Source organism: Bombina bombina, chromosome 8, assembly GCF_027579735.1.
Source record: "Bombina bombina isolate aBomBom1 chromosome 8, aBomBom1.pri, whole genome shotgun sequence".
Classification (NCBI taxonomy): Eukaryota; Metazoa; Chordata; class Amphibia; order Anura; family Bombinatoridae; genus Bombina; species Bombina bombina.
Genome location: NC_069506.1, coordinates 265,054,592 through 265,080,066, shown reverse-complemented (window position 1 = coordinate 265,080,066; position 25,475 = coordinate 265,054,592). Strand labels below are relative to the sequence as shown.

At 41.8% G+C, this 25,475-nt stretch overlaps 1 protein-coding gene across 1 annotated transcript in view; it reads left to right on the top strand.

Moving 5' to 3' along the window:
* DSCAML1 (DS cell adhesion molecule like 1) overlaps window positions 1–25,475 on the top strand; it is a 391,456-nt gene that overhangs the window by 171,618 nt on the left and 194,363 nt on the right. Inside the window, exon 4 of the mRNA XM_053691135.1 lies at window positions 25,226–25,375. Coding sequence (XP_053547110.1) covers window positions 25,226–25,375 — 150 coding nt within the window. The remainder of the gene's footprint in view (window positions 1–25,225; window positions 25,376–25,475) is intronic.

Here is a 25,475-nt window from a genome sequence, read left to right as displayed (position 1 = left end):
TAGAAATATGTGTACCAATTGTATTGATGTTACTTTAAATAAAAGTCGGTCTTTACTGGTAAAGAAATTATCACCAGACAACGAGGGGGAAGTTATGCCGTCTAACTCTCCTCACGTGTCAGTACCTTCGCCTCCCGCTCAGGAGGTGCGTGAGATTGTGGCGCCAAGCACATCAAGGCCCTAACAAATCACTTTACAAGATATGGCTAATGTTATGAAAGATGTATTATCTAATTTGCCTGAGTTAAGAGGCAAGCGCGATAGCTCTGGGTTAAGGACAGAGCGCGCTGATGATATGAGGGCCATGTCTGACACTGCGTCACAATTTGCAGAACATGAGGACGGAGTGCTTCATTCTGTGGGTGACGGATCTGATCCAGGGAGACCGGATTCAGATATATCAAATTTTAAATTTAAGCTTGAGAACCTCCGTGTATTACTAGGGGAGGTATTAGCGGCTCTGAATGATTGCGACACGGTTGCAATCCCAGAGAAATTATTTAGGCTGGATAAATACTATGCGGTACCGGTGTGTACTGATGTTTTTCCTATACCTAAAAGGCTTACAGAGATTATTAACAAGGAGTGGGATAAACCCGGTGTGCCTTTTTCCCCTCCTCCGATATTTAGAAAAATGTTTCCAATAGACGCCACCACACGAGACTTATGGCAGACGGTCCCTAAGGTGGAGGGAGCAGTTTCTACTTTAGCCAAGCGTACCACTATTCCGGTGGAGGATAGTTGTGCTTTCTCAGATCCAATGGATAAAAAATTAGAAGGTTACCTTAAGAAAATGTTTGTTCAACAAGGTTTTATATTACAGCCCCTTGCATGCATTGCGCCCGTCACTGCTGCAGCGGCTTTCTGGTTTGAGTCTCTGGAAGAGGCTATTCGCACAGCACCATTGGATGAGATTTTGAACAAGCTTAAAGCCCTTAAGCTAGCTAATGCATTTTTCTCTTGTTAAGTGTATCCAGTCCACGGATCATCCATTACTTATGGGATATTAACTCCTCCCCAACAGGAAGTGCAAGAGGATTCACCCAGCAGAGCTGCTATATAGCTCCCCCCCTAACTGCCATTACCAGTCATTCTCTTGCACCCAACGAATAGATAGGATGTGTGAGAGGACTGTGGTGATTATACTTAGTTTCATACCTTCAATCAAAAGTTTGTTATTTTATAATAGCACCGGAGTGTGTTATTCCTTCTCTGGTAGAATTTGAAGAAGAATCTACCTGAGTTTTTCTATGATTTTAGCCGGAGTAGTTAAGATCATATTGCTGTTTCTCGGCCATCTGAGGAGAGGTAAACTTCAGATCAGGGGACAGCGGGCAGATTAATCTGCAAAGAGGTATGTAGCAGCTTATTATTTTCTGACAATGGAATTGATGAGAAAATTCTGCCATACCGATATAATGTAAACTCAGCCTTAAATGCAGTAGCAGCAACTGGTATCAGGCTGTCATGTATGTATATTTTACACTTCAGTATTCTGGGGAATGGCACTTCACTGGAATTATACTGTATGCATAAAACTTTAGCCTAATTTGCAGGGACTAGCAACAGGCTTTTTAATAACACTCAATTTATTAATGTTAAACGTTTTTTGCTGGCATGTAAAATCGTTTAATTTTCTGAGGTACTGGGTGAAAAAATGTTTTGGGCACTATTTTTTTCCACTTGGCAGTCGTTTTATTTAATTTATGACAGTTTACTGATCTCTCTCACTGTTATGTGTGAGGGGGAGGGGCCTTTTTTGGTGCTTTTGCTACGCATCAAAAAATTCAGTCAGAAGTTTATTGTCTTCCCTGCATGATCCGGTTCATCTCTACAGAACTCAGGGGTCTTCAAAACTTGTTTTGAGGGAGGTAATCACTCACAGCAGAGCTGTGAGATTGTAGTTGACTGTGATAAAAAAACGTTTATTTCTGTATTTTTTTTTTTCTGCTATCAGGGTTAGTTATCCTGTGTTTTTTACAAAGATTTGATGCTATAACTTTTCAGTTTATTAATTTTCAACTGTCATAACTTTTTCTGTGCTTCTTATAGGCACAGTACGTTTTCATATTATAGTAAATTACTTGAAAAGTATTTCCAAGTTGCTAGTTTATTTGCTAGTGTGTTAAACATGTCTGATTCAGAGGAAGATATCTGTGCTATATGTGCTAAAGCCAAAGTGGAGCCCAATAGAAATTTATGTACTAACTGTATTGATGCTACTTATAAATAAAAGTCAATCTGTACAAATTGAACATATTTCACCAAACAACGAGGGGAGAGTTATGCCGACTAACTCGCCTCACGTGTCAGTACCTGCATCTCCCGCTCGGGAGGTGCGTGATATTGTAGCGCCGAGTACATCTGGGCGGCCATTACAAATCACATTACAGGATATGGCTACTGTTATGACTGAAGTTTTGGCTAAATTACCAGAACTAAGAGGTAAGCGTGATCACTCTGGGTTGAGAACAGAGTGCGCTGATAATATTAGGGCCATGTCAGACACTGCGTCACAATTTGCAGAACATGAGGACGGAGAGCTTCATTCTGCGGGTGACGGTTCTGATCCAAACAAACTGGATTCAGATATTTCAAATTTTAAATTTAAGCTGGAAAACCTCCGTGTATTACTAGGGGAGGTGTTAGCGGCTCTGAATGATTGTAACACAGTTGCAATACCAGAGAAAATGTGTAGGTTGGATAAATATTTTGCGGTACCGGCGAGTACTGACGTTTTTCCTATACCTAAGAGACTTACTGAAATTGTTACTAAGGAGTGGGATAGACCCGGTGTGCCGTTCTCACCTCCACCTATATTTAGAAAGATGTTTCCAATAGACGCCACCACACGGGACTTATGGCAAACGGTCCCTAAGGTGGAGGGAGCAGTTTCTACTTTAGCTAAGCGTACCACTATCCCGGTGGAGGATAGCTGTGCCTTTTCAGATCCAATGGATAAAAAGTTAGAGGGTTACCTTAAGAAAATGTTTGTTCAACAAGGTTTTATATTGCAACCTCTTGCATGCATTGCGTCTGTCACGGCTGCAGCAGCATTTTGGTTTGAGTCTCTGGAAGAGACACTTGAATCAGCTCCATTAGATGAGATTACACACAAGCTTAAAGCCCTTAAGTTAGCTAACTCATTTATTTCAGATGCCGTAGTACATTTAACTAAACTTACGGCTAAGAATTCCGGATTCGCCATTCAGGCACGCAGAGCACTGTGGCTAAAATCCTGGTCAGCTGACGTTACTTCTAAATCTAAATTGCTTAATATACCTTTCAAAGGGCAGACCTTATTCGGGCCCGGGTTGAAAGAAATTATCGCTGACATTACAGGAGGTAAAGGCCATGCCCTGCCTCAAGACAGAGCCAAACCTAAGGCTAGACAGTCTAATTTTCGTTCCTTTCGTAATTTCAAAGCAGGAGCAGCATCAACTTCCTCTGCACCAAAACAGGAAGGAGCTGTTGCTCGCTACAGACAAGGCTGGAGACCTAACCAGTCCTGGAACAAGGGCAAGCAGGCCAGGAAACCTGCTGCTGCCCCTAAGACAGCATGAATCGAGGGCCCCCGATCCGGGAACGGATCTAGTGGGGGGCAGACTTTCTCTCTTCACCCAGGCTTGGGCAAGAGATGTCCAGGATCCCTGGGCGTTAGAGATCATATCTCAGGGATACCTTCTAGACTTCAAATTCTCTCCCCCAAGAGGGAGATTTCATCTGTCAAGGTTGTCAACAAACCAAATAAAGAAAGAGGCGTTTCTACGCTGCGTACAAGATCTTTTATTAATGGGAGTGATCCATCCGGTTCCGCGGTCGGAACAAGGACAAGGGTTTTACTCAAATCTGTTTGTGGTTCCCAAAAAAGAGGGAACTTTCAGGCCAATCTTGGATTTAAAGATCCTAAATAAATTCCTAAGAGTTCCATCGTTCAAAATGGAAACTATTCGGACAATTTTACCCATGATCCAAAAGGGTCAGTACATGACCACAGTGGATTTAAAGGATGCTTACCTTCACATACCGATTCACAAAGATCATTACCGGTATCTAAGGTTTGCCTTTCTAGACAGGCATTACCAGTTTGTAGCTCTTCCATTCGGATTGGCTACGGCTCCGAGAATCTTCACAAAGGTTCTGGGTGCTCTTCTGGCGGTACTAAGACCGCGAGGAATTGCATACCTAGACGACATTCTGATACAAGCTTCAAGCTTTCAAACTGCCAAGTCTCATACAGAGTTAGTACTGGCATTTCTAATGGAAGGTGAACGAAAAGAAGAGTTCTCTTTTTCCACTCACAAGAGTTCCCTTCTTGGGGACTCTTATAGATTCTGTAGAAATGAAGATTTACCTGACAGAAGACAGGTTAACAAAGCTTCAAAATGCATGCCGTGTCCTTCATTCCATTCAACACCCGTCAGTAGCTCAATGCATGGAGGTGATCGGCTTAATGGTAGCAGCAATGGACATAGTACCCTTTGCACGTCTACATCTCAGACCGCTGCAATTGTGCATGCTAAGTCAGTGGAATGGGGATTACTCAGACTTGTCCCCTACTCTGAATCTGGATCAAGAGACCAGAAATTCTCTTCTATGGTGGCTTTCTCGGCCACATCTGTCCAGGGGGATGCCATTCAGCAGGCCGGACTGGACAATTGTAACAACAGACGCCAGCCTACTAGGTTGGGGCGCTGTCTGGAATTCTCTGAAGGCTCAGGGACAATGGAATCAGGAGGAGAGTCTCCTACCAATAAACATTCTGGAATTGAGAGCAGTTCTCAATGCCCTTCTGGCTTGGCCCCAGTTAACAACTCGGGGGTTCATCAGGTTTCAGTCGGACAACATCACGACTGTAGCTTACATCAACCATCAGGGAGGGACAAGAAGCTCCCTAGCAATGATGGAAGTATCAAAGATAATTCGCTGGGCAGAGTCTCACTCTTGCCACCTGTCAGCAATCCACATCCCGGGAGTGGAGAACTGGGAGGCGGATTTCTTAAGTCGTCAGACTTTTCATCCGGGGGAGTGGGAACTTCATCCGGAGGTCTTTGCCCAAATACTTCGACGTTGGGGCAAACCAGAGATAGATCTCATGGCGTCTCTACAGAATGCCAAGCTTCCTCGTTACGGGTCCAGATCCAGGGATCCGGGAGCGGTTCTGATAGATGCTTTGACAGCACCTTGGACCTTCGGGATGGCTTATGTGTTTCCACCCTTCCCGATGCTTCCTCGATTGATTGCCAGAATCAAACAGGAGAGAGCATCAGTGATTCTAATAACGCCTGCATGGCCACGCAGGACTTGGTATGCAGATCTAGTGGACATGTCATCCTGTCCACCTTGGTCGCTACCTCTGAAACAGGACCTTCTGATCCAGGGTCCCTTCAAACATCAAAATCTAATTTCTCTGAAGCTGACTGCTTGGAAATTGAACGCTTGATTTTATCAAAACGTGGTTTTTCTGAGTCAGTTATTGATACCTTAATACAGGCTAGGAAGCCTGTTACCAGAAAGATTTACCATAAGATATGGCGCAAATACTTATATTGGTGCGAATCCAAGAGTTACTCATGGAGTAAGGTTAGGATTCCGAGGATATTGTCTTTTCTACAAGAAGGTTTAGAAAAGGGTTTATCCGCTAGTTCCTTAAAGGGACAGATTTCAGCTCTGTCCATTCTTTTACACAAACGTCTGTCAGAAGTTCCGGACGTTCAAGCTTTTTGTCAGGCTTTAGCTAGGATCAAGCCTGTGTTTAAAACTGTTGCTCCACCATGGAGTTTGAACTTAGTTCTTAATGTTTTACAGGGGGTTCCGTTTGAACCCCTTCATTCCATTGATATCAAGTTGTTATCTTGGAAAGTTCTGTTTTTAATGGCAATTTCCTCGGCTCGAAGAGTCTCTGAGTTATCTGCCTTACATTGTGATTCTCCTTATCTGATTTTTCATTCAGACAAGGTAGTTCTGCGTACTAAACCTGGGTTCCTACCTAAGGTGGTCACTAACAGGAATATCAATCAAGAGATTGTGGTTACATCTTTGTGTCCTAATCCTTCTTCGAAAAAGGAACGTCTGCTACACAATCTAGATGTAGTCCGTGCCCTGAAATTTTATCTACAGGCAACTAAGGATTTTCGACAAACGTCTTCCCTGTTTGTCGTTTATTCTGGTCAGAGGAGAGGTCAAAAAGCTTCAGCTACCTCTCTCTCCTTTTGGCTTTGTAGCATAATACGGTTAGCCTATGAGACTGCTGGACAGCAGCCTCCTGAAAGAATTACAGCACATTCTACTAGAGCTGTGGCTTCCACTTGGGCCTTTAAGAATGAGGCTTCTGTTGAACAGATTTGCAAGGCTGCAACTTGGTCTTCTCTTCATACTTTTTCCAAATTTTACAAATTTGACACTTTTGCTTCTTCGGAGGCTGTTTTTGGGAGAAAGGTTCTTCAGGCAGTGGTTCCTTCCGTATAAAGAGCCTGCCTGTCCCTCCCGTCATCCGTGTACTTTAGCTTTGGTATTGGTATCCCATAAGTAATGGATGATCCGTGGACTGGATACACTTAACAAGAGAAAACATAATTTATGCTTACCTGATAAATTTATTTCTCTTGTAGTGTATCCAGTCCACGGCCCGCCCTGTCACTTTAAGGCAGGTAATTTTTCCATTAAACTACAGTCACCACTGTACCCTATGGTTTTCCTTTCTCTGCATGTTTTCGGTCGAATGACTGGTAATGGCAGTTAGGGGGGGAGCTATATAGCAGCTCTGCTGGGTGAATCCTCTTGCACTTCCTGTTGGGGAGGAGTTAATATCCCATAAGTAATGGATGATCCGTGGACTGGATACACTACAAGAGAAATAAATTTATCAGGTAAGCATAAATTATGTTTTTTCGGATGCCGTTGTGCATTTAACCAAACTAACGGCTAAGAACTCCGGATTCGCCATCCAGACGCGCAGAGCGCTATGGCTTAAATCCTGGTCAGCAGATGTAACTTCTAAATCTAAATTGCTTAATATTCCTTTCAAAGGGCAAACCTTATTCGGGCCCGGCTTGAAGGAGATTATTGCTGACATTACTGGAGGTAAGGGTCACACCCTTCCTCAGGACAGGGCCAAATCAAAGGTCAAACAGTCTAGTTTTCGTGCCTTTCGTAATTTCAAGGCAGGAGCAGCATCAACTTCCTCCGCTCCAAAACAGGAAGGAACTGCTACTCGTTACAGACAGGGTTGGAAAAGCAACCAGTCCTGGAACAAGGGCAAGCAGGCCAGAAAGCCTACTTCTGCCCCTAAGACAGCATGAAGAGAGGGCCCCCTATCCGGAAACGGATCTGGTGGTGGGCAGACTTTCTCTTTTCGCCCAGGCTTGGGCAAGAGATGTCCAGGATCCCTGGGCGTTGGAGATCATATCTCAGGGATATCTTCTGGACTTCAAAGCTTCTCCTCCACAAGGGAGATTTCATCTTTCAAGGTTATCAGCAAACCAAATAAAGAAAGAGGCTTTTCTTCACTGTGTACAAGACCTCCTAGTAATGGGGGTGATCCACCCAGTTCCGCGGACGGAACAAGGGCAAGGATTTTACTCAAATCTGTTTGTGGTTCCCAAGAAAGAGGGAACCTTCAGACCAATCTTGGACCTAAAGATCTTAAACAAATTCCTAAGAGTTCCATCATTCAAAATGGAGACTATTCGAACCATCCTACCCATGATCCAAGAGGGTCAGTATATGACCACAGTGGACTTAAAGGATGCCTACCTTCACATACCGATTCACAAAGATCATTATCGGTACCTAAGGTTTGCCTTTCTAGACAGGCATTACCAGTTTGTAGCTCTTCCCTTCGGGTTAGCTACGGCCCCGAGAATTTTTACAAAGGTTCTGGGCTCACTTCTGGCGGTACTAAGACTGCGAGGCATAGCGGTGGCTCCGTACTTAGACGACATTCTGATACAAGCGTCAAGTTTTCAAAATGCAAGGTCTCATACAGAGATAGTTCTAGCATTTCTGAGGTCGCATGGGTGGAAAGTGAACATGGAAAAGAGTTCTCTGTTACCACTCACAAGGGTTCCCTTTCTAGGGACTCTTATAGATTCTGTAGAGATGAAGATTTACCTGACGCAGTCCAGGTTATCAAAAATCCTAAATGCTTGCCGTGTACTTCATTCCATTCCAAGCCCATCAGTAGCTCAGTGCATGGAAGAAATCGGCTTAATGGTGGCGGCAATGGACATAGTGCCATTTGCGCGCCTGCATCTCAGACCGCTGCAATTATGCATGCTGAGTCAGTGGAATGGGGATTACTCAGATCTGTCCCCTTTACTAAATCTGGACCAGGAGACCAGAGATTCTCTTATCTGGTGGTTGTCTCGGATTCATCTGTCCAAGGGAATGACTTTTCGCAGACCAGATTGGACTATTGTAACAACAGATGCCAGCCTTCTAGGCTGGGGCGCAGTCTGGAATTCCCTGAAGGCTCAGGGATCATGGACTCAGGAGGAGAAACTCCTTCCAATAAACATTCTGGAATTAAGAGCGATATTCAATGCTCTTCTAGCTTGGCCTCAGTTAGCAACACTGAGGTTCATCAGATTTCAGTCGGACAACATCACGACTGTGGCTTACATCAATCATCAAGGGGGAACCAGGAGTTCCCTAGCGATGTTAGAAGTCTCAAAGATAATTCGCTGGGCAGAGTCTCACTCTTGCCATCTGTCAGCGATCTACATCCCAGGCGTGGAGAACTGGGAGGCGGACTTTCTAAGCCGCCAGACCTTTCACCCGGGGGAGTGGGAACTTCAGCCGGAGGTGTTTGCTCAACTGATTCTTCGTTGGGGCGAACCGGAACTGGATCTCATGGCTTCTCGCCAGAACGCCAAGCTTCCTCGTTACGGATCCAGGTCCAGGGACCCGGGAGCGGTGCTGGTAGATGCACTAGCAGCCCCTTGGGTTTTCAACATGGCTTATGTGTTCCCACCGTTTCCGTTGCTGCCTCGTCTGATTGCCAGGATCAAACAGGAGAGAGCATCAGTGATTCTGATAGCGCCTGCGTGGCCACGCAGGACCTGGTATGCAGACCTAGTGGACATGTCGTCCTGTCCACCATGGTCTCTGCCTCTGAGGCAGGACCTTCTACTTCAGGGTCCTTTCAAACATCCAAGCCTATTTTCTCTGAGGCTGACTGCATTCTATTCTATCAAAGCGTGGTTTCTCTGAGTCGGTTATTGATACATTGATACAGGCTCGGAAACCGGTTACCAGAAAAATTTACCATAAGATATGGCGTAAATATTTACATTGGTGTGAATCCAAGAGTTACTCATGGAGTAAGGTTAGGATTCCTAGGATATTGTCTTTTCTACAAGAGGGTTTAGAAAAGGGTTTATCCGCTAGTTTGTTAAAGGGACAGATTTCTGCTCTGTCTATTCTTTTTCACAAACGTCTGGCAGAGAACCCAGACGTCCAGGCTTTTTGTCAGGCTTTGGCTAGGATTAAGCCTGTGTTTAAAACTGTTGCTCCCCTGTGGAGCTTAAACTTGGTTCTTAAAGTTCTTCAGGGTGTTCCGTTTGAACCCCTTCATTCCATTGATATTAAGCTTTTATCTTGGAAAGTTCTGTTTTTGATGGCTATTTCCTCGGCTCGGAGAGTCTCTGAGTTATCTGCCTTACATTGTGACTCTCCTTATCTGATTTTTCATTCAGACAAGGTAGTTTTGCGTACTAAACCTGGGTTTTTACCTAAGGTTGTTTCTGATAGGCATATCAATCAGGAGATTGTTGTTCCATCATTATGTCCTAACCCTTCTTCAAAGAAGGAACGTCTTTTGCATAATCTGGACGTAGTCCGTGCCCTGAAGTTCTACTTACAGGCAACTAAGGATTTTCGACAAACTTCTTCTCTGTTTGTCGTTTATTCTGGACAGAGGAGAGGTCAAAAGGCTTCGGCCACCTCTCTCTCTTTTTGGCTTCGTAGCATAATACGTTTAGCCTATGAGACTGCTGGACAGCAGCCCCCTGAAAGAATTACAGCTCATTCCACTAGAGCTGTGGCTTCCACCTGGGCCTTTAAGAATGAGGCCTCTGTTGAACAGATTTGCAAGGCTGCAACTTGGTCTTCACTTCATACCTTTTCAAAATTTTACAAATTTGACACTTTTGCTTCTTCTGAGGCTGTTTTTGGGAGAAAGGTTCTACAGGCAGTGGTTCCTTCTGTTTAAAGTTCCTGCCTTGTCCCTCCCATCATCCGTGTACTTTAGCTTTGGTATTGGTATCCCATAAGTAATGGATGACCCGTGGACTGAACACACTTAACAAGAGAAAACATAATTTATGCTTACCTGATAAATTTATTTCTCTTGTAGTGTGTTCAGTCCACGGCCCGCCCTGTCTTTTTTTTAGGCAGTTCTAAATTTTAATTAAAACTCCAGTCACCACTGCACCCTATAGTTTCTCCTTTCTCGTCTTGTTTCGGTCGAATGACTGGATATGACATGTGAGGGGTGGAGCTATATAGCAGCTCTGCTTGGGTGATCCTCTTGCAACTTCCTGTTGGGAAGGAGAATATATCCCATAAGTAATGGATGACCCGTGGACTGAACACACTACAAGAGAAATAAATTTATCAGGTAAGCATAAATTATGTTTTTCCCTATCCCACAATGCCACTCTGAGCATTCCTTTTAACCTAAACCCCTAACCTAAACTCTTTTTATTTTGATCATTTTTAGAGGTCGTGTAACAATGTCCCCCCTTTCAAAACTTTGTATTTACCACTTGAAAACTTTGTATTCATCCTTGGTGGTTTTTGGTCAGATTTTCTATTGTATTCCAATCGATTAGATGTTTGATTCTGATAGTGTAGTTGTTTTGGTAAGCACTTGAAAAACTGTAACAGGCTTTTCACAGGTGTTTTTCTTGGGGTTTTCCTTACACCTTCCGGGAGCAATCTACACATGGAAAATACTAAAGGGATACAGCAGAACTAATTGATTTCATTTCATTTAGGGTTGCACCGATACCATTTTTTTATGACTGAGTACAAGTACCGATACTTGTTTTCAAATACTCGCCGATACCAATTACCGATACTTTTTTTTTTATGTGACAGTTTACCAAGCACAATACAGACTAATTATTTAAGATTCCTTTTTTATAATTATAAAGGACTGTAATTCAAAAGACATTATGAAATAATAAAAAAGTTCACTGAACACATTTATAAATAAAAAATATTACAATAAAATATTCAATTTAAAGGGGTGATACAATTGGGTTGTAGGGCTGTTATATAACATCAATCTGACATTTGTATGGAGGTTCGACTCTAAGTTGAACAGTCTTTCACTTTCCACACTACTGCATGGGGCAGAAAGATCTTTTTGGGCCATTTTAGCCAGAGCTGGAAATCTGTTTATTAACTGCCCAGTATTTCAGGAGTTTGTCTGAACGAGGTACAGTGATCTCTCCTACAATACTACAAATAACAGCAATTTGTATTGGCAGAACAGTAGTAAACAATTTTTAGTTTAGTCTCCACTCCAGTTTAAAATGAAATGGGTACATGCAGTTTGAAAAAACACCACAAGATAGCATATGGGTAGGAAGTGGAGGTATCGGTTTAAGTATCGGTGCATTTGCACAAGTACAAGTACTCATGCAAATACTTGGTATCGGTACCGATACCGATACTAGTATCGGTGCATCCCTAATTTCAATGCCGACTCATTAATGTGCTTAAATCCATTTTTTTTATCACCTAATCAGTAATATCAACTACTGATGTGTGAAATTAACAATTTCATATAACTTTAAATGATGGAATTTAAAATGTCCAAAGGACAATAAACATTTTAAGATTGTAAAATTAAATGTTTACTAATGTGTAGTAAAACAACTTTGAAATATACTTACCATTATTTGTTTTTCTCCTGTTTGCTGACATTTTATTTCTGAAAATAATTTTTTCCATTTCTGAGAACTGGAAGTGCACATGTCAGGCTTCATAAGCCAAGCCTGTACCACAGTGAACTCTAATTGACCTCAGCAGAGGTAATCGGTTCATAAACTGCAAAAAAAATGATACTTTTGCTAATATAATCACAGAAGTCTACTCCAGTTAAAATAAGGCCAATTATGGTGGAGTTTGGCTGCAAGAAACAATTGAAGCAAACAAAGTATTAATGTATTCAAGGAAAAAAATCTCACTAATCTAATATGTCAATTTGTTGAAAGACACATTGAATATATTTACGAAAATATAGTTCTTTAGATTGATTAAAAGGGGCCGATTTATTAAAGTGCGAGCCGACATGACACAATGTATAGTATCATGTCCGCCGCAGATCGATAAATCCAGACAGCATACGCTGTCGGCATTTATCATTGCACAAGCAGTTCTTGTGAACTGCTTGTGCAATGCCGCCCCCTGCAGATTCGCTGCCAATCAGCCGCTAGCAGGGGGTGTCAATCAGCCTGATCATATAGGATCCGGTGGATTGATGTCCGCAGCCTCAGAGCAGTCCATTCGGATCTTGATAATTCGGCCCCAAAGTCTTATTTGAACAGTATTTTAACTTTTTATTAAACCTGGATATTATTGCATTGATTGGTTTAATTAATTAATTTATTAATTAATTGCTTATCCATAACTGAGCAAAACATGAGAACATACAAGATATGCCACTCTAAAGAGGCCCAAATGGGTTTCCAAGATGTTAAAGGTAAAAATAAAAAGTGCAAACATACTGTAAAAAAAATTATGCTGAAACGGTTCTTGGACAGATTGGAATATCACTGCTGAATTCAATTAATGCAAAGTACTGGTGCAGTTTACATGGTGCAAAACCACTGAGAAATCATCTGTAATGTTAGAGCAAACATAATATGTGAGTTTGTTCTTTTTATTTTCTCATTTAGGTACATGGGCTGTAATGAAATAATTGTTAACAGCATCTCACATTCATCCCTATTCTGACCTTCTCAAGACCCTTTTACTCTGATAATCTCCCTATTATCTGTGATCTCATTTGCACATTTGCCCTCTCAGTTCACCACTGTGACCCTATGTAACTCTTCTCTCATAATCCATCCCACTCTGCCCTCTTGACATCAGCCTCCAGACTACACTTTTTCACCCTCATTGCTCGCTCGGCCCTCTCCCCTCATAATCTGTCCCTAATCTTTCATATCGCCTTATGTCCCTGATCTGCCCTCTCCCCTTATACGTCCCTAATCTGCCCTCTCTCCTCATAATCTATACTCACATTGTCATCTTCCCTCATAATCTGTCCTCTCTCTACATAATGTCCATAATCTGACTTCTCTCATAATCTGTACTCACTTTATCTACCCTCTTAATCTATACTCACTTTGTGCTCTCCCATCATAATCTATACTCACTTTGTCCTGTCCCCTCATACTCACTTTCTCCCCTCAAAATCTATACTCACTTTGTCCTTTCCCCTCATAATCTATACACACTTTGTCCTCTGCCCTTATAATCTATACTCACTTTGTCCTCTCCACTCATAATCTATACTCACTTTGCCCTCTCCCCTTATAATCTATACTCATTTTGTCATTTCCCCTTATAATTTATACTCACTTTGTCCTCTCCCCTCATAATCTATTCTCAATTTGTCATTTCCCCTTATAATCTATACTCACTTTGTCCTCTCCCCTCATAATCTATTCTCAATTTGTCATTTCCCCTTATAATCTATACTCACTTTGTCCTCTCCCCTCATAATCTATTCTCAATTTGTCCTCTCCCCTCATAATCTATACTCACTTTGTCCTCTACACTCATAATTTATACTCACTTTGTCCTCTCCCCTTATAATCTATACTCACTTTGTCCTCTCCCCTCATAATCTATTCTCAATTTGTCCTCTCCCCTCATAATCTATACTCACTTTGTCCTCTACACTCATAATTTATACTCACTTTGTCCTCTCCCTTTATAATCTATACTCACTTTGTCCTCTCCCCTTATAATCTATACTCACTTTGTCCTCTCCCCTCATAATCTATACTCACTTTGTCTCTCCCCTCATAATCTATACCCACTTTGTCCTTTTTCCTCATAATTTATACTCATTCTCCTCTCATAATCTATACTCACTTTGTCCTCTCCCCTCATAATCTAGACTCAATTTGTCCTTTCCCCTTATAATCTATACTCACTTTGTCTCTCCCCTCATAATCTATTCTCAATTTGTCCTCTCCCCTCATAATCTATACTCACTTTGTCCTCTACACTCATAATTTATACTCACTTTGTCCTCTACACTCATAATTTATACTCACTTTGTCCTCTCCCCTTATAATCTATACTCACTTTGTCCTCTCCCCTCATAATCTATACTCACTTTGTCCTCTCCCCTCATAATCTATACCCACTTTGTCCTTTTTCCTCATAATTTATACTCATTCTCCTCTCATAATCTATACTCACTTTGTCCTGTCCCCTTATAATCTATACTCACTTTGTCCTCTCCCCTTATAATCTATACTCACTTTGTCTCTCCCCTCATAATCTATTCTTAATTTGTCCTCTCCCTTTACAATCTATACTCACTTTGTCCTGTCCCCTCATACTACTTTCTCCCCTCATAATCTATACTCATTTTCTCCCCTCATAATTTATTCTCAATTTGTCTTTCCTTTTACCAATCTATACTCACTTTGTCCTCTCCCCTCGTAATCTATACTCACTTTGTCCTCTCCACTCATAATCTATACTCACTTTGTCCTCTCCCCTCATAATCTATACTCACTTTGTCCTCTCCCCTCATAATCTATACTCACTTTGTCCTCTCCCCTCATAATCTATTCTCACTTTGTCCTCTCCCCTCATAATCTATACTCACTTTGTCCTCTCCCCTCATAATCTATACTCACTTTGTCCTCTCCCCTCATAATCTATACTCACTTTGTCCTTTCCCCTCATAATCTATACTCACTTTGTCCTCTCCACTCATAATCTATACTCACTTTGTCCTTTCCCCTTATAATCTATACTCACTTTGTCCTCTCCCCTCATAATCTATACTCACTTTGTCCTCTCCCCTCATAATCTATACTCACTTTGTCCTCTACCCTCATAATCTATACTCACTTTGTCTCTCCCCTCATAATCTATTCTCAATTTGTCCTCTCCCCTTACAATCTATACTCACTTTGTCCTGTCCCCTCATACTCACTTTCTCCCCTCAAAATCTATACTCACTTTCTCCCCTCATAATCTATACTCATTTTCTCCCCTCATAATTTATTCTCAATTTGTCTTTCCTTTTAACAATCTATACTCACTTTGTCCTCTCCCCTCATAATCTATACTCACTTTGTCCTCTCCCCTTATAATCTATACTCACTTTGTCCTTTCCCCTTATAATCTATACTCACTTTGTCCTCTCCCCTCATAATCTATTCTCAATTTGTCCTCTCCCCTCATAATCTATACTCACTTTGTCCTCTACACTCATAATCTATACCCACTTTGTCCTTTCCCCTTATAATCTATACTCACTTTGTCGTCTCCCCTCATAATCTATACTCACTTTGTCCTTTCCCCTTATAATCTATACTCACTTTGTCCTCTCCCCTCATAATCTATACTCACTTTGTCCTCTCCCCTCATAATCTATACTCACTTTGTCCTCTGCCCTCATAATCTATACTCACTTTGCCCTCTGCCCTCATAATCTATACTCACTTTGCCCTCTCCCTTCATAATCTATACTCACTTTGTCATCTCCCCTCATAATCTATACTCATTTTGTCCTCTCCCCTCATAATCTATACTCACTTTGCCCTCTCCCTTCATAATCTATACTCACTTTGCCCTCTCCCTTCATAATCTATACTCACTTTGTCATCTCCCCTCATAATCTATACTCATTTTGCCCTCTCCCCTCATAATTTATACTAATTCTCCTCTCATAATCTATACTCACGTTGTCCTTACCCTTCCTAATCTATACTCACTTTGCCCTCTCTTTTCATAATCTGCCCCTCTGTGATGTCTCCTCTCCTACTCTCTCCCACTCTGCCCTCTCCCCTCTTATTCTCTCCAACTCTGCCCTTTCCCCTAATAAACTATTCTCCCTCTGATTATCTGTCTTTCATTGCCCCCTTTTCCATTTATCTGCCCCCTTCTGCCATTATCACCCTTTTTCACTACTCTTATCATTTACAGACTATTCTCACTAATACCCCCTGATTTGCTGACACACAATTCTTTTTTGCTTCTCCCTTCGCCCATCTGCACCTCTAATCTCAAATCTGTCCCTACTATTGTAACCTCTTGTCTCCTATTAGCTCCTTTTCCAACTTTTTCCATCTTTTCCCTTTTTGTCTCTCTCTCTAGTTTTGTGCTTTTTCAGCCCTGTTCTCTTTCCATGCTACCATGTCTTTCTCCAATCTCCCTATTGTAATTCTCACTATTTTTTTTCTTTACCATACCATATCCACTGTGTACCTCCTCTGCATACTCAGTCACCTCTCTCTCCCTATTTCCCTCTCTGTCCCCTCTGTTCTGTCTCTTCTCTATCTCCCTCCCTCCTTCCCCCTTCTTGCCCCCCTGCGCTCCCCATATCCCTGCTTTACACAAATCCTAATTGTGCTGATCTGATAGTGACTTCTTGATGGGATTAGTGCCCCCCTCCCTGCTCAGTAATACCCTGCCCTCCCAGGCTGTCATTCTCTGGTATTAGCTACTAGCTAGCATCCTCTCTCTCTTTCAGCCTCCTTGGGAAGACTAATTAATTTATACCCGTAGCAGCTGATCTAACGAGCAAGCTGCAGCTGCTGAGCTGGGAACGTTTCTGAAGGAGATCGCATGTGGGTTGGGAGCTGTCACATCCTCACCTAATCCTGTGGCAATGAACATGTTAACTTGTAGCACACAGTCCCATCCAAACTTAACAGCCCCCCTAAATGAAGCTCTTATTCCTCTTTAAAACCTTGAGCTGCCCGTTTTCAGCCAATATCCTTGTCTGTTTTCTCCAATCGCCTGTCTTATTTATTCTCCCTTCTCTCATTCTTCTCATCTACTCCTTTTTTTTGTTTTGTTTTTTTACTCATGTTCTGTCTCCTTCAAGTGTCTATATGTCTAGATCTCTATATCTTAATTTATGCAACCGGTCTCTATTTTCTCTTCATTCTGTTACACTCGCTCATTTTCTTTATTTCTCATTCTTTGTTTTTGGATTGTTTTGATTTTTCTCTTGTTTTCTGTATCCACCTCTTTCTTTTTTTCACACATGCTGGCTCTATTCTCTCTCATCATTTTATTCTCTCTCTTTTGTTTCCTCATTCTGTCTATCTCTCGTTGTCTCTCTTCTGTCGTTCTCCGCTCCCTCTCTCTTTCTCTCTCCTTGTTTCTCTTCCTCTTCCTCCTACACACTCGGCCTTTTTCTTTCCCCCACCCCCTCTCTGCTTCTCTCTGAAAATCCATTTAAATGCAATTCTATTCATAAAGTCCCCTCTCATGCATGTCTAATGAATTTGAGGAGAATGCTCTTGCAGTGTGGCTGAGGAGGGGCCCAATCTGCAGTGTATGTACAAGTCATTTGGTGCAAAGCTTGGGGGGTCTTGATGTGATTACAGCATCATTAGAAAGTGAATCCTGTATTACAGGGAGGGAGGGGGTGACCTGGAACCTCTAGGGCTGGACAGCCTGGACAATGCAAAAATAACAGCTTAGAACGTCTGTGGCTGTGTAGCTCATAATTAATCAAACTAAGCCCCTTGGTAACAGTATAGGAGGGTGAAAATGTTGGCCTTGTCTGGCACCTTTGGCTGGTTATAGCCACAAAGTTGTGCAGCCTCTGAGCTTGACCCATTTGAGATGAAGGAACACAACATTGCCACACCTGTGCTCTATATCTAAAACTAATGGATGTAATATTAGGTAACTATGGCTCTGACACTTCTACAGCTGGGCAGATCCTGGATGTATTATCTGAGACACCAAGGACTGGTCAGATCCTGGATGTATTATCTGAGACACCAAGGACTGGTCAGATCCTGAATGTATTATCTGACACACCAAGGACTGGTCAGATCCTGGATGTATTATCTGAGACACCAAGGACTGGTCAGATCCTGAATGCATTGCCTGGCACCTCTAGGGCTAGACAGATCCTGCATTCATTGACTTTTACTTCCAGGACTGGCCAGATCTTTTTTTCCATTGCCTGGAACCTCTAGGACTCCCCAGATTTTTTATGCATTGCCTGGCACCTCTAGGACTGGTCAGATCCTGAGTGCATTGCCTGGTACCTCTAGGACTGTTCAGATCCTGAGCGCATTGCCTGGTACCTCTAGGACTGATCAGATCCTGAGCGCATTGCCTGGTACCTCTAGGACTGGTCAGATCCTGAGCGCGTTGCCTGGTACCTCTAGGACTGGTCAGATCCTGAGTGCATTGTCTGGTACCGCTAGGACTGTTCAGATCCTGAGTGCATTGTCTGGTACCTCTAGGACTGGTCAGATCCTGAGTGCATTGTCTGGTACCTCTAGGACTGGTCAGATCCTGAGTGCATTGTCTGGTACCTCTAGGACTGGTCAGATCCTGAGTGCATTGTCTGGTACCTCTAGGACTGGTCAGATCCTGAGTGCATTGTCTGGTACCTCTAGGACTGGTCAGATCCTGAGCGCATTGTCTGGTACCTCTAGGACTGTTCAGATCCTGAGTGCATTGTCTGGTACCTCTAGGACTGGTCAGATCCTGAGCGCATTGTCTGGCACCTCTATGACTGGTCAGATCCTGAGCACATTGCCTGGCACCTCTGACTGTTCAGATCCTGAGCGCATTGCCTGGCACCTCTGACTGTTCAGATCCTGAGCGCATTGCCTGGCACCTCTAGGACTGGTCAGATCCTGAGTGCATTGTCTGGTACCTCTAGGACTGGTCAGATCCTGAGCGCATTGTCTGGTACCTCTAGGACTGTTCAGATCCTGAGTGCATTGTCTGGTACCTCTAGGACTGGTCAGATCCTGAGTGAATTGCCTGGCACCTCTGACTGTTCAGATCCTGAGCGCATTGCCTGGCACCTCTGACTGGTCAGATCCTGAGCGCATTGCCTGGCACCTCTGACTGTTCCGATCCTGAGCGCATTGCCTGGCACCTCTATGACTGGTCAGATCCTGAGCGCATTGCCTGGCACCTCTAGGACTGGTCAGATCCTGAGCGCATTGCCTGGCACCTCTAGGACTGGTCAGATCCTGAGTGCATTGCCTGGTACCTCTAGGACTGATCAGATCCTGAGTGCATTGCCTGGTACCTCTAGGACTGGTCAGATCCTGAGCACATTGCCTTGCACCTCTAGGACTGGTCAGATCATGAGTACATTGCCTTGCACCTCTAGGACTGGTCAGATCCTGAGTACATTGCCTTGCACCTCTAGGACTGGTCAGATCCTGAGTACATTGCCTTGCACCTCTAGGACTGGTCAGATCCTGAGTACATTGCCTTGCACCTCTAGGACTGGTCAGATCCTGAGTACATTGCCTTGCACCTCTAGGACTGGTCAGATCCTGAGTACATTGCCTTGCACCTCTAGGACTGGTCAGATCCTGAGTACATTGCCTTGCACCTCTAGGACTGTTCAGATCCTGAGTGCATTGCCTGGCACCTCTAGGACTGGTCAGATCCTGAGTGCATTGCCTGGCACCTCTAGGACTGGTCAGATCCTGAGTGCATTGCCTTGCACCTCTAGGACTGGTCAGATCATGAGTACATTGCCTTGCACCTCTAGGACTGGTCAGATCATGAGTACATTGCCTTGCACCTCTAGGACTGGTCAGATCCTGAGTACATTGCCTTGCACCTCTAGGACTGGTCAGATCATGAGTACATTGCCTTGCACCTCTAGGACTGGTCAGATCCTGAGTGCATTGCCTGGTACCTCTAGGACTGATCAGATCCTGAGCACATTGCCTTGCACCTCTAGGACTGATCAGATCCTGAGCACATTGCCTTGCACCTCTAGGACTGATCAGATCCTGAGCACATTGCCTTGCACCTCTAGGACTGGTCAGATCATGAGTACATTGCCTTGCACCTCTAGGACTGGTCAGATCATGAGTACATTGCCTTGCACCTCTAGGACTGGTCAGATCCTGAGTACATTGCCTTGCACCTCTAGGACTGGTCAGATCATGAGTACATTGCCTTGCACCTCTAGGACTGGCCTGATACTAAATTAATTGCCTGGCACCTTTATGACTGGCCGAATCCTGGATTCATTGTCTGGTACCTCTAGGGCTGGACAGATCCTGTAGTATTGTCTGTTACTCTATGGCTGTACAAATGTTGAGTGCATTGCATGAAATTACTAAACTTGATGCAATGCCTGGCAGCTTTAGGACCTGGGAGATCTTAGATGCATTGTCTGACACCTCTATGTCTGCACTTATAGTGAATGCATTGCCTGCTGCCTCTAGAAAGTTTTCTTATTGGATGCAGCTCTATGACTAAGACATACAATGGTTGACTTACTGCCTCTTTGCCTCTTCTCACAATTTTTCAGTCTTCTCTCATTGACCCTTTACAATTCTGCTTCTCTTCCCCCCCCCCACCCTTTACAATTCTGCTTCTCTTCCCCCCCCCCCCCCACCCTTTACAATTCTGCTTCTCTTCCCCCCCCCCACCCTTTACAATTCTGCTTCTCTTCCCCCCCCCCACCCTTTACAATTCTGCTTCTCTTCCCCCCCCCCACCCTTTACAATTCTGCTTCTCTTCCCCCCCCCCCACCCTTTACAATTCTGCTTCTCTTCCCCCCCCCCACCCTTTACAACTCTGCTTCTCTTCCCCCCCCCCACCCTTTACAATTCTGCTTCTCTTCCCCCCCCCCACCCTTTACAATTCTGCTTCTCTTCCCCCCCCCCCCCCCCACACCCTTTACAATTCTGCTTCTCACTTATATTGTGGCCTTAATTCATCAGGTTTTCAGAGAGAATTTAGGACTGACATCTCTCCAATTTCTATGCTCTGTTGTTAAACTAATTCACTGGAATTTGTAAAGTGATCTAAACATTTAAAGCACAGAAATTGCAGAGATTTATCTTGTTGGAGTGGCCTCTGAAATCATAGTGAATCTTGGCCAGCTCTCTCTCTCTGTGTTTCTCTGTCTCTCTCTCTCTCTCTCTCTCTCTCTCTCTCACTCTTATTCTCTCTCACTCTTTCATTCTCTCTCTCTCTCACACACTCTTTCATTCTCTCTCTCTCTCACACTCACACACTCTCTCTGTTTCATTCTCTCTCTGTTTCATTCTCTCTCTGTTTCATTCTTTCATTCCCTCTCACACACTTTCATTTTCTCTCTCTCTCTCTCTCTCTCTCTCTCTCTCTCTCTCTGTTTCATTCTTTCTCTTTCATTCTTTCTCTCTTTCATTCTCTCTTTTATTCTCTCTCTCTCTTTCATTCTCTCTTTCTCTCTCGTTCTCTCTTTTTTTCTCTCGTGCTCTTGTCTCTTTTTCTCTTTCTCTCTCTTTCTCTCTTTCATTCTCTCTCTCTTTCATTCTCTCTCTCTTTCATTCTCTCTCGTTCTCTCTTTTTTTCTTGTGTTCTTGTCTCTTTTTCTCTTTCTCTCTCTTTCTCTCTTTCATTCTCTCTCTCTCTCTCTCTCTTTCATTCTCTCTCTCTCTCTCTCTCTCTCTTTCATTCTCTCTCTCTCTCTCTCTCTCTCTCTCTCTCTCTCTCTCTTTCATTCTCTCTCTTTCTCTCTCGTTCTCTCTTTTTTTCTTGTGTTCTCGTCTCTTTTTCTCTTTCTCTCTCTCTCTCTCTCTCTCTCTCTCTCTCTCTCTCTCTCTCTCTCTCTCTCTCTCTCTATTTCTCTTATTTTTCTTTCTCTCACTCTTTCTCTGTCTCTCTCTCTCTCTCTCTCTCTCTCTCTCTCTCTTTCTCTGTATCTCTCTCTTTTCTCTTTCTCTCTTGCTCTTCTCACTCTCTCTCTATCTGTCTCTCTTTTTCTCTCTCGTTTTTTTTTCTTTCTCTCTCTTGTTTTCCTCTTTGTCTTTACATCTAATCTTTATACCACCCTGTCCCCCTCCCTCTCTGTCTATTCTTCCTACCTCATCAAGATTTCCCTAGCTCAATACAGGTTGGGGACTCCCCAATACAGTTTGACAAATGTTGATCGATCCAGACTGACCTCAAGGGCTCCATTGAGAGCCCATTAATGTAAGCATTAGGTCCCTACCTTGACCCTACTCACTGCCTGCTCTGTTCATCAAAGTATTGAGCAGCCCTCACCCCCCTCCTCAGCCCACAACTAACATTCTGTAAAACTAACACTGATTGTTTTGCCTTTGTATGCGAGTGTTGTCTGCATAAATATTAGATGTTGTATGGTCATGTTATTAAATGTATGTAAAGGGTTTGTAAATTTATTGCAGTATGTTATCAGTTCCCTATATATAGTTTTGTATCTTTTGCATGTGTGTTTTGTGTATTTTTATCTAAAAATATGGTGTTCTATGATTGTGGGTGTTTTTATATATATATATATATATATATATATATATATATATATATATATATATATATATATATATATATATATATATATATATATATATATATAAAACAAATACACATGTATATATTTTATGTGTCTAGAGTCTACATATATGATCCATGCTTGTGTGTGTATGTGTATATATATATTGATGCATAAATGTTTGTACATGTTTATATTTATTATTTAATCTATACAGTGTGTGTTCATGTACATGTATGTATCAGTGCATATAAGTCTGTGTTTTAGGTGTATGTGTTTGTGATTTGTGTTGAAAAGGCTCTTATTAGGGATGGGCAAATGTTTCTAAAAATTCGAAATGTAAAATGAATTTTGATACATTCGTTTGTTCGGATCAAATTTTGAATGTTTATATAACATTCTAAGATTCTTTTTTCAAATTTTCGTTTTCGAATTTTTCAATAAAATTCGAAAGTATTCATTTGAATAATAGAATGTTTAGCTATTCATTAAATTTTGAAATGTAATATTTGAATTAGAATGTAAGATTCAAATTCGAAATAGTATTTCTAGTCTCTAATTGTGTTTAATAAATGTAATATTCAAATTCGAATGCTACATTCAAATTTCTAATGTCACATTCGAATTCAAAATAGTATTTCTAGTCTAATACTGTGTTTTTTAAATGTAATATTCGAATTCGACATTCGAGTTTAATGTCACATTCGAATTCGATATAGTATTTCTAGTTTACAATTGTGTTTAATAAATGTAATATTTGAATGCTACATTCGAATTCGAATGTAACATTCAAATTCAAAATAGTATTTCTAGTCTAATACTTTGTTTTATAAATGTAATATTCGAAATCTAATGTGACATTCGAAATAATATTTCTAGTCTACAATTGTGTTTTATAAATCTAATATTCGAATTCGAATGTGACATTCGAAAGCTGTAAATAGCATTCGATAATAGAATTTTTAAGAATATTCGTTCTTATCAACATTCTATTATGTAAATCGAATTTCTACAATAACATTCGTTCTAACATTCGAATTCGGATATAAACACATTCGCCCATCCCTAGCTCTTATGCAGCACCACGCGGAAGAAGCCTTGTAAGATGAATTGATACAGTTTGGATCTCACCAGCAGGTTGTTATCTGTTTTTTCTGTGAATCATGCGTTTCTCCCTTCCCAGTGGACATCTAGTTACACCAGTGACCTGTGCAATATGTACTTTTAGTTTTACTTTAACACAGGATAAGGGATTATGTCAGTCATGTTTAATACATAGTTTAGTTACCTACCTTGGGGAATGTTCTATTTCAACTAATAAGCTCATTTTTTTCTACAAAAATTGACGCCAAAGTTCATATGATTTTTTTATATATAAATTCAGTGATGAGCTTTTCCACTGGAGTTGAATATACCCAGTGTTTATGTAGTATTTTATTAAAATAGTAATTTTAAAAGGATAAAGCATGCAAGTGTCAGACATTAGAATTGCTATATGCATCATTTTATTGAATGTTAATATAGATGTATATGTCAGATTCAATGATGAACGTGAGCTCATAGTGCAGAATATGAAGTGCAGGGACAAAATATGCTAGGTAATAGTATGTTGTAAATTAGCATACCAGCTGAGTGTGCAAACATTCTGAATACATTAACATTTTGTTTGCTAAAATTATTTTTCATAATTGCCTTATTTAGAAACCAAATCAGACTTTTTACTTAAAGGGACACTGTACCCAAATTTGTTCTTTTGTAATTCAGAAAGAGCATGCAATTTTAAGCAACTTTCTAATTTACTCCTATTATCAATTTTTCTTTGTTCTCTTGCTATCATTATTTGAAAAAGAAGGCATCTAAGCTTTTTTTTGGTTTCAGTACTCTGGACAGCACTTTTTAATTGGTGGATGAATTTATCCACCAATCAGCAAGGACAACCCAGGTTGTTCACCAAAAATGGGCCGGCATCTAAACTTACATTCTTGCATTTCAAATAAAGATACCAAGAGAATGAAGAAAATTTGATGATAGGAGTAAATTAGAAAGTTGCTTAAAATTTCATGCTCAATCTGAATCACGAAAGAAATTGTTTGGGTACAGTGTCCCTTTAAAGGGACATAGAACCCAACATTTCTATTTTATGATTCAGATAGAGCATAACATTTTAAACAACTTTCTAATGTACTTCTATTACCAAATTGGCATCATCCTGTTGATATCCTTTGTTGAAGGATCAGCAATGTACTACTGGGAGCTAGCTGAACACATCAGGTGATCCAGTAATAAGAGGTATATATGTGCAGCCAACAATTAGCAGCTAGCTCCCAGTAGTGCATTGCTGCTCCTGAGCCTACATAAGTAGAATTTTCAAAAAAAGATACTAAGAGAACAAAGCAAATTAGCTTTGGTTATTTTGTCTTTTGTATTTTATTTATCTTATCACCTCTGATGGTGCCAGTTACAGACAAATATGTAGCTGGGTTAGGATTGCGAAGTCTGAAGTGTGCAGATCTCACAATTGAAAAACCCACTATTTTCAGAGGACATTAAAGGAAAGGGCGGGGGGGATAAATATACTGCATAATTAAAAAAAAAATTTTTACAGCCCCAAAGTATTTAATGAGTTGCGACTAATAGTTATATTTGTCCTTCTCCACCCTGCTTTTCCCTTACCTATTCCCCTCCCTCTTCCTTCCCTTCCTACATCCTTCATTTTCCTAGCAGAGGGCAGGTTTATCACCTCCCCATCGGGTGCCCTGTATATTATGGATGTACAAAAGGAAGATGCACTATCCACATACCGTTGCATCACCAGGCATCGTTATAGCGGAGAAACTCGACAGAGTAACGGAGCGCGACTGCTGGTATCAGGTAACAACCCCCATAAAAGCGTATGTGCACACACTCACACACACACTAACATACATACAAACACACTCAGTCATACACTCACACACACTAACATACACAC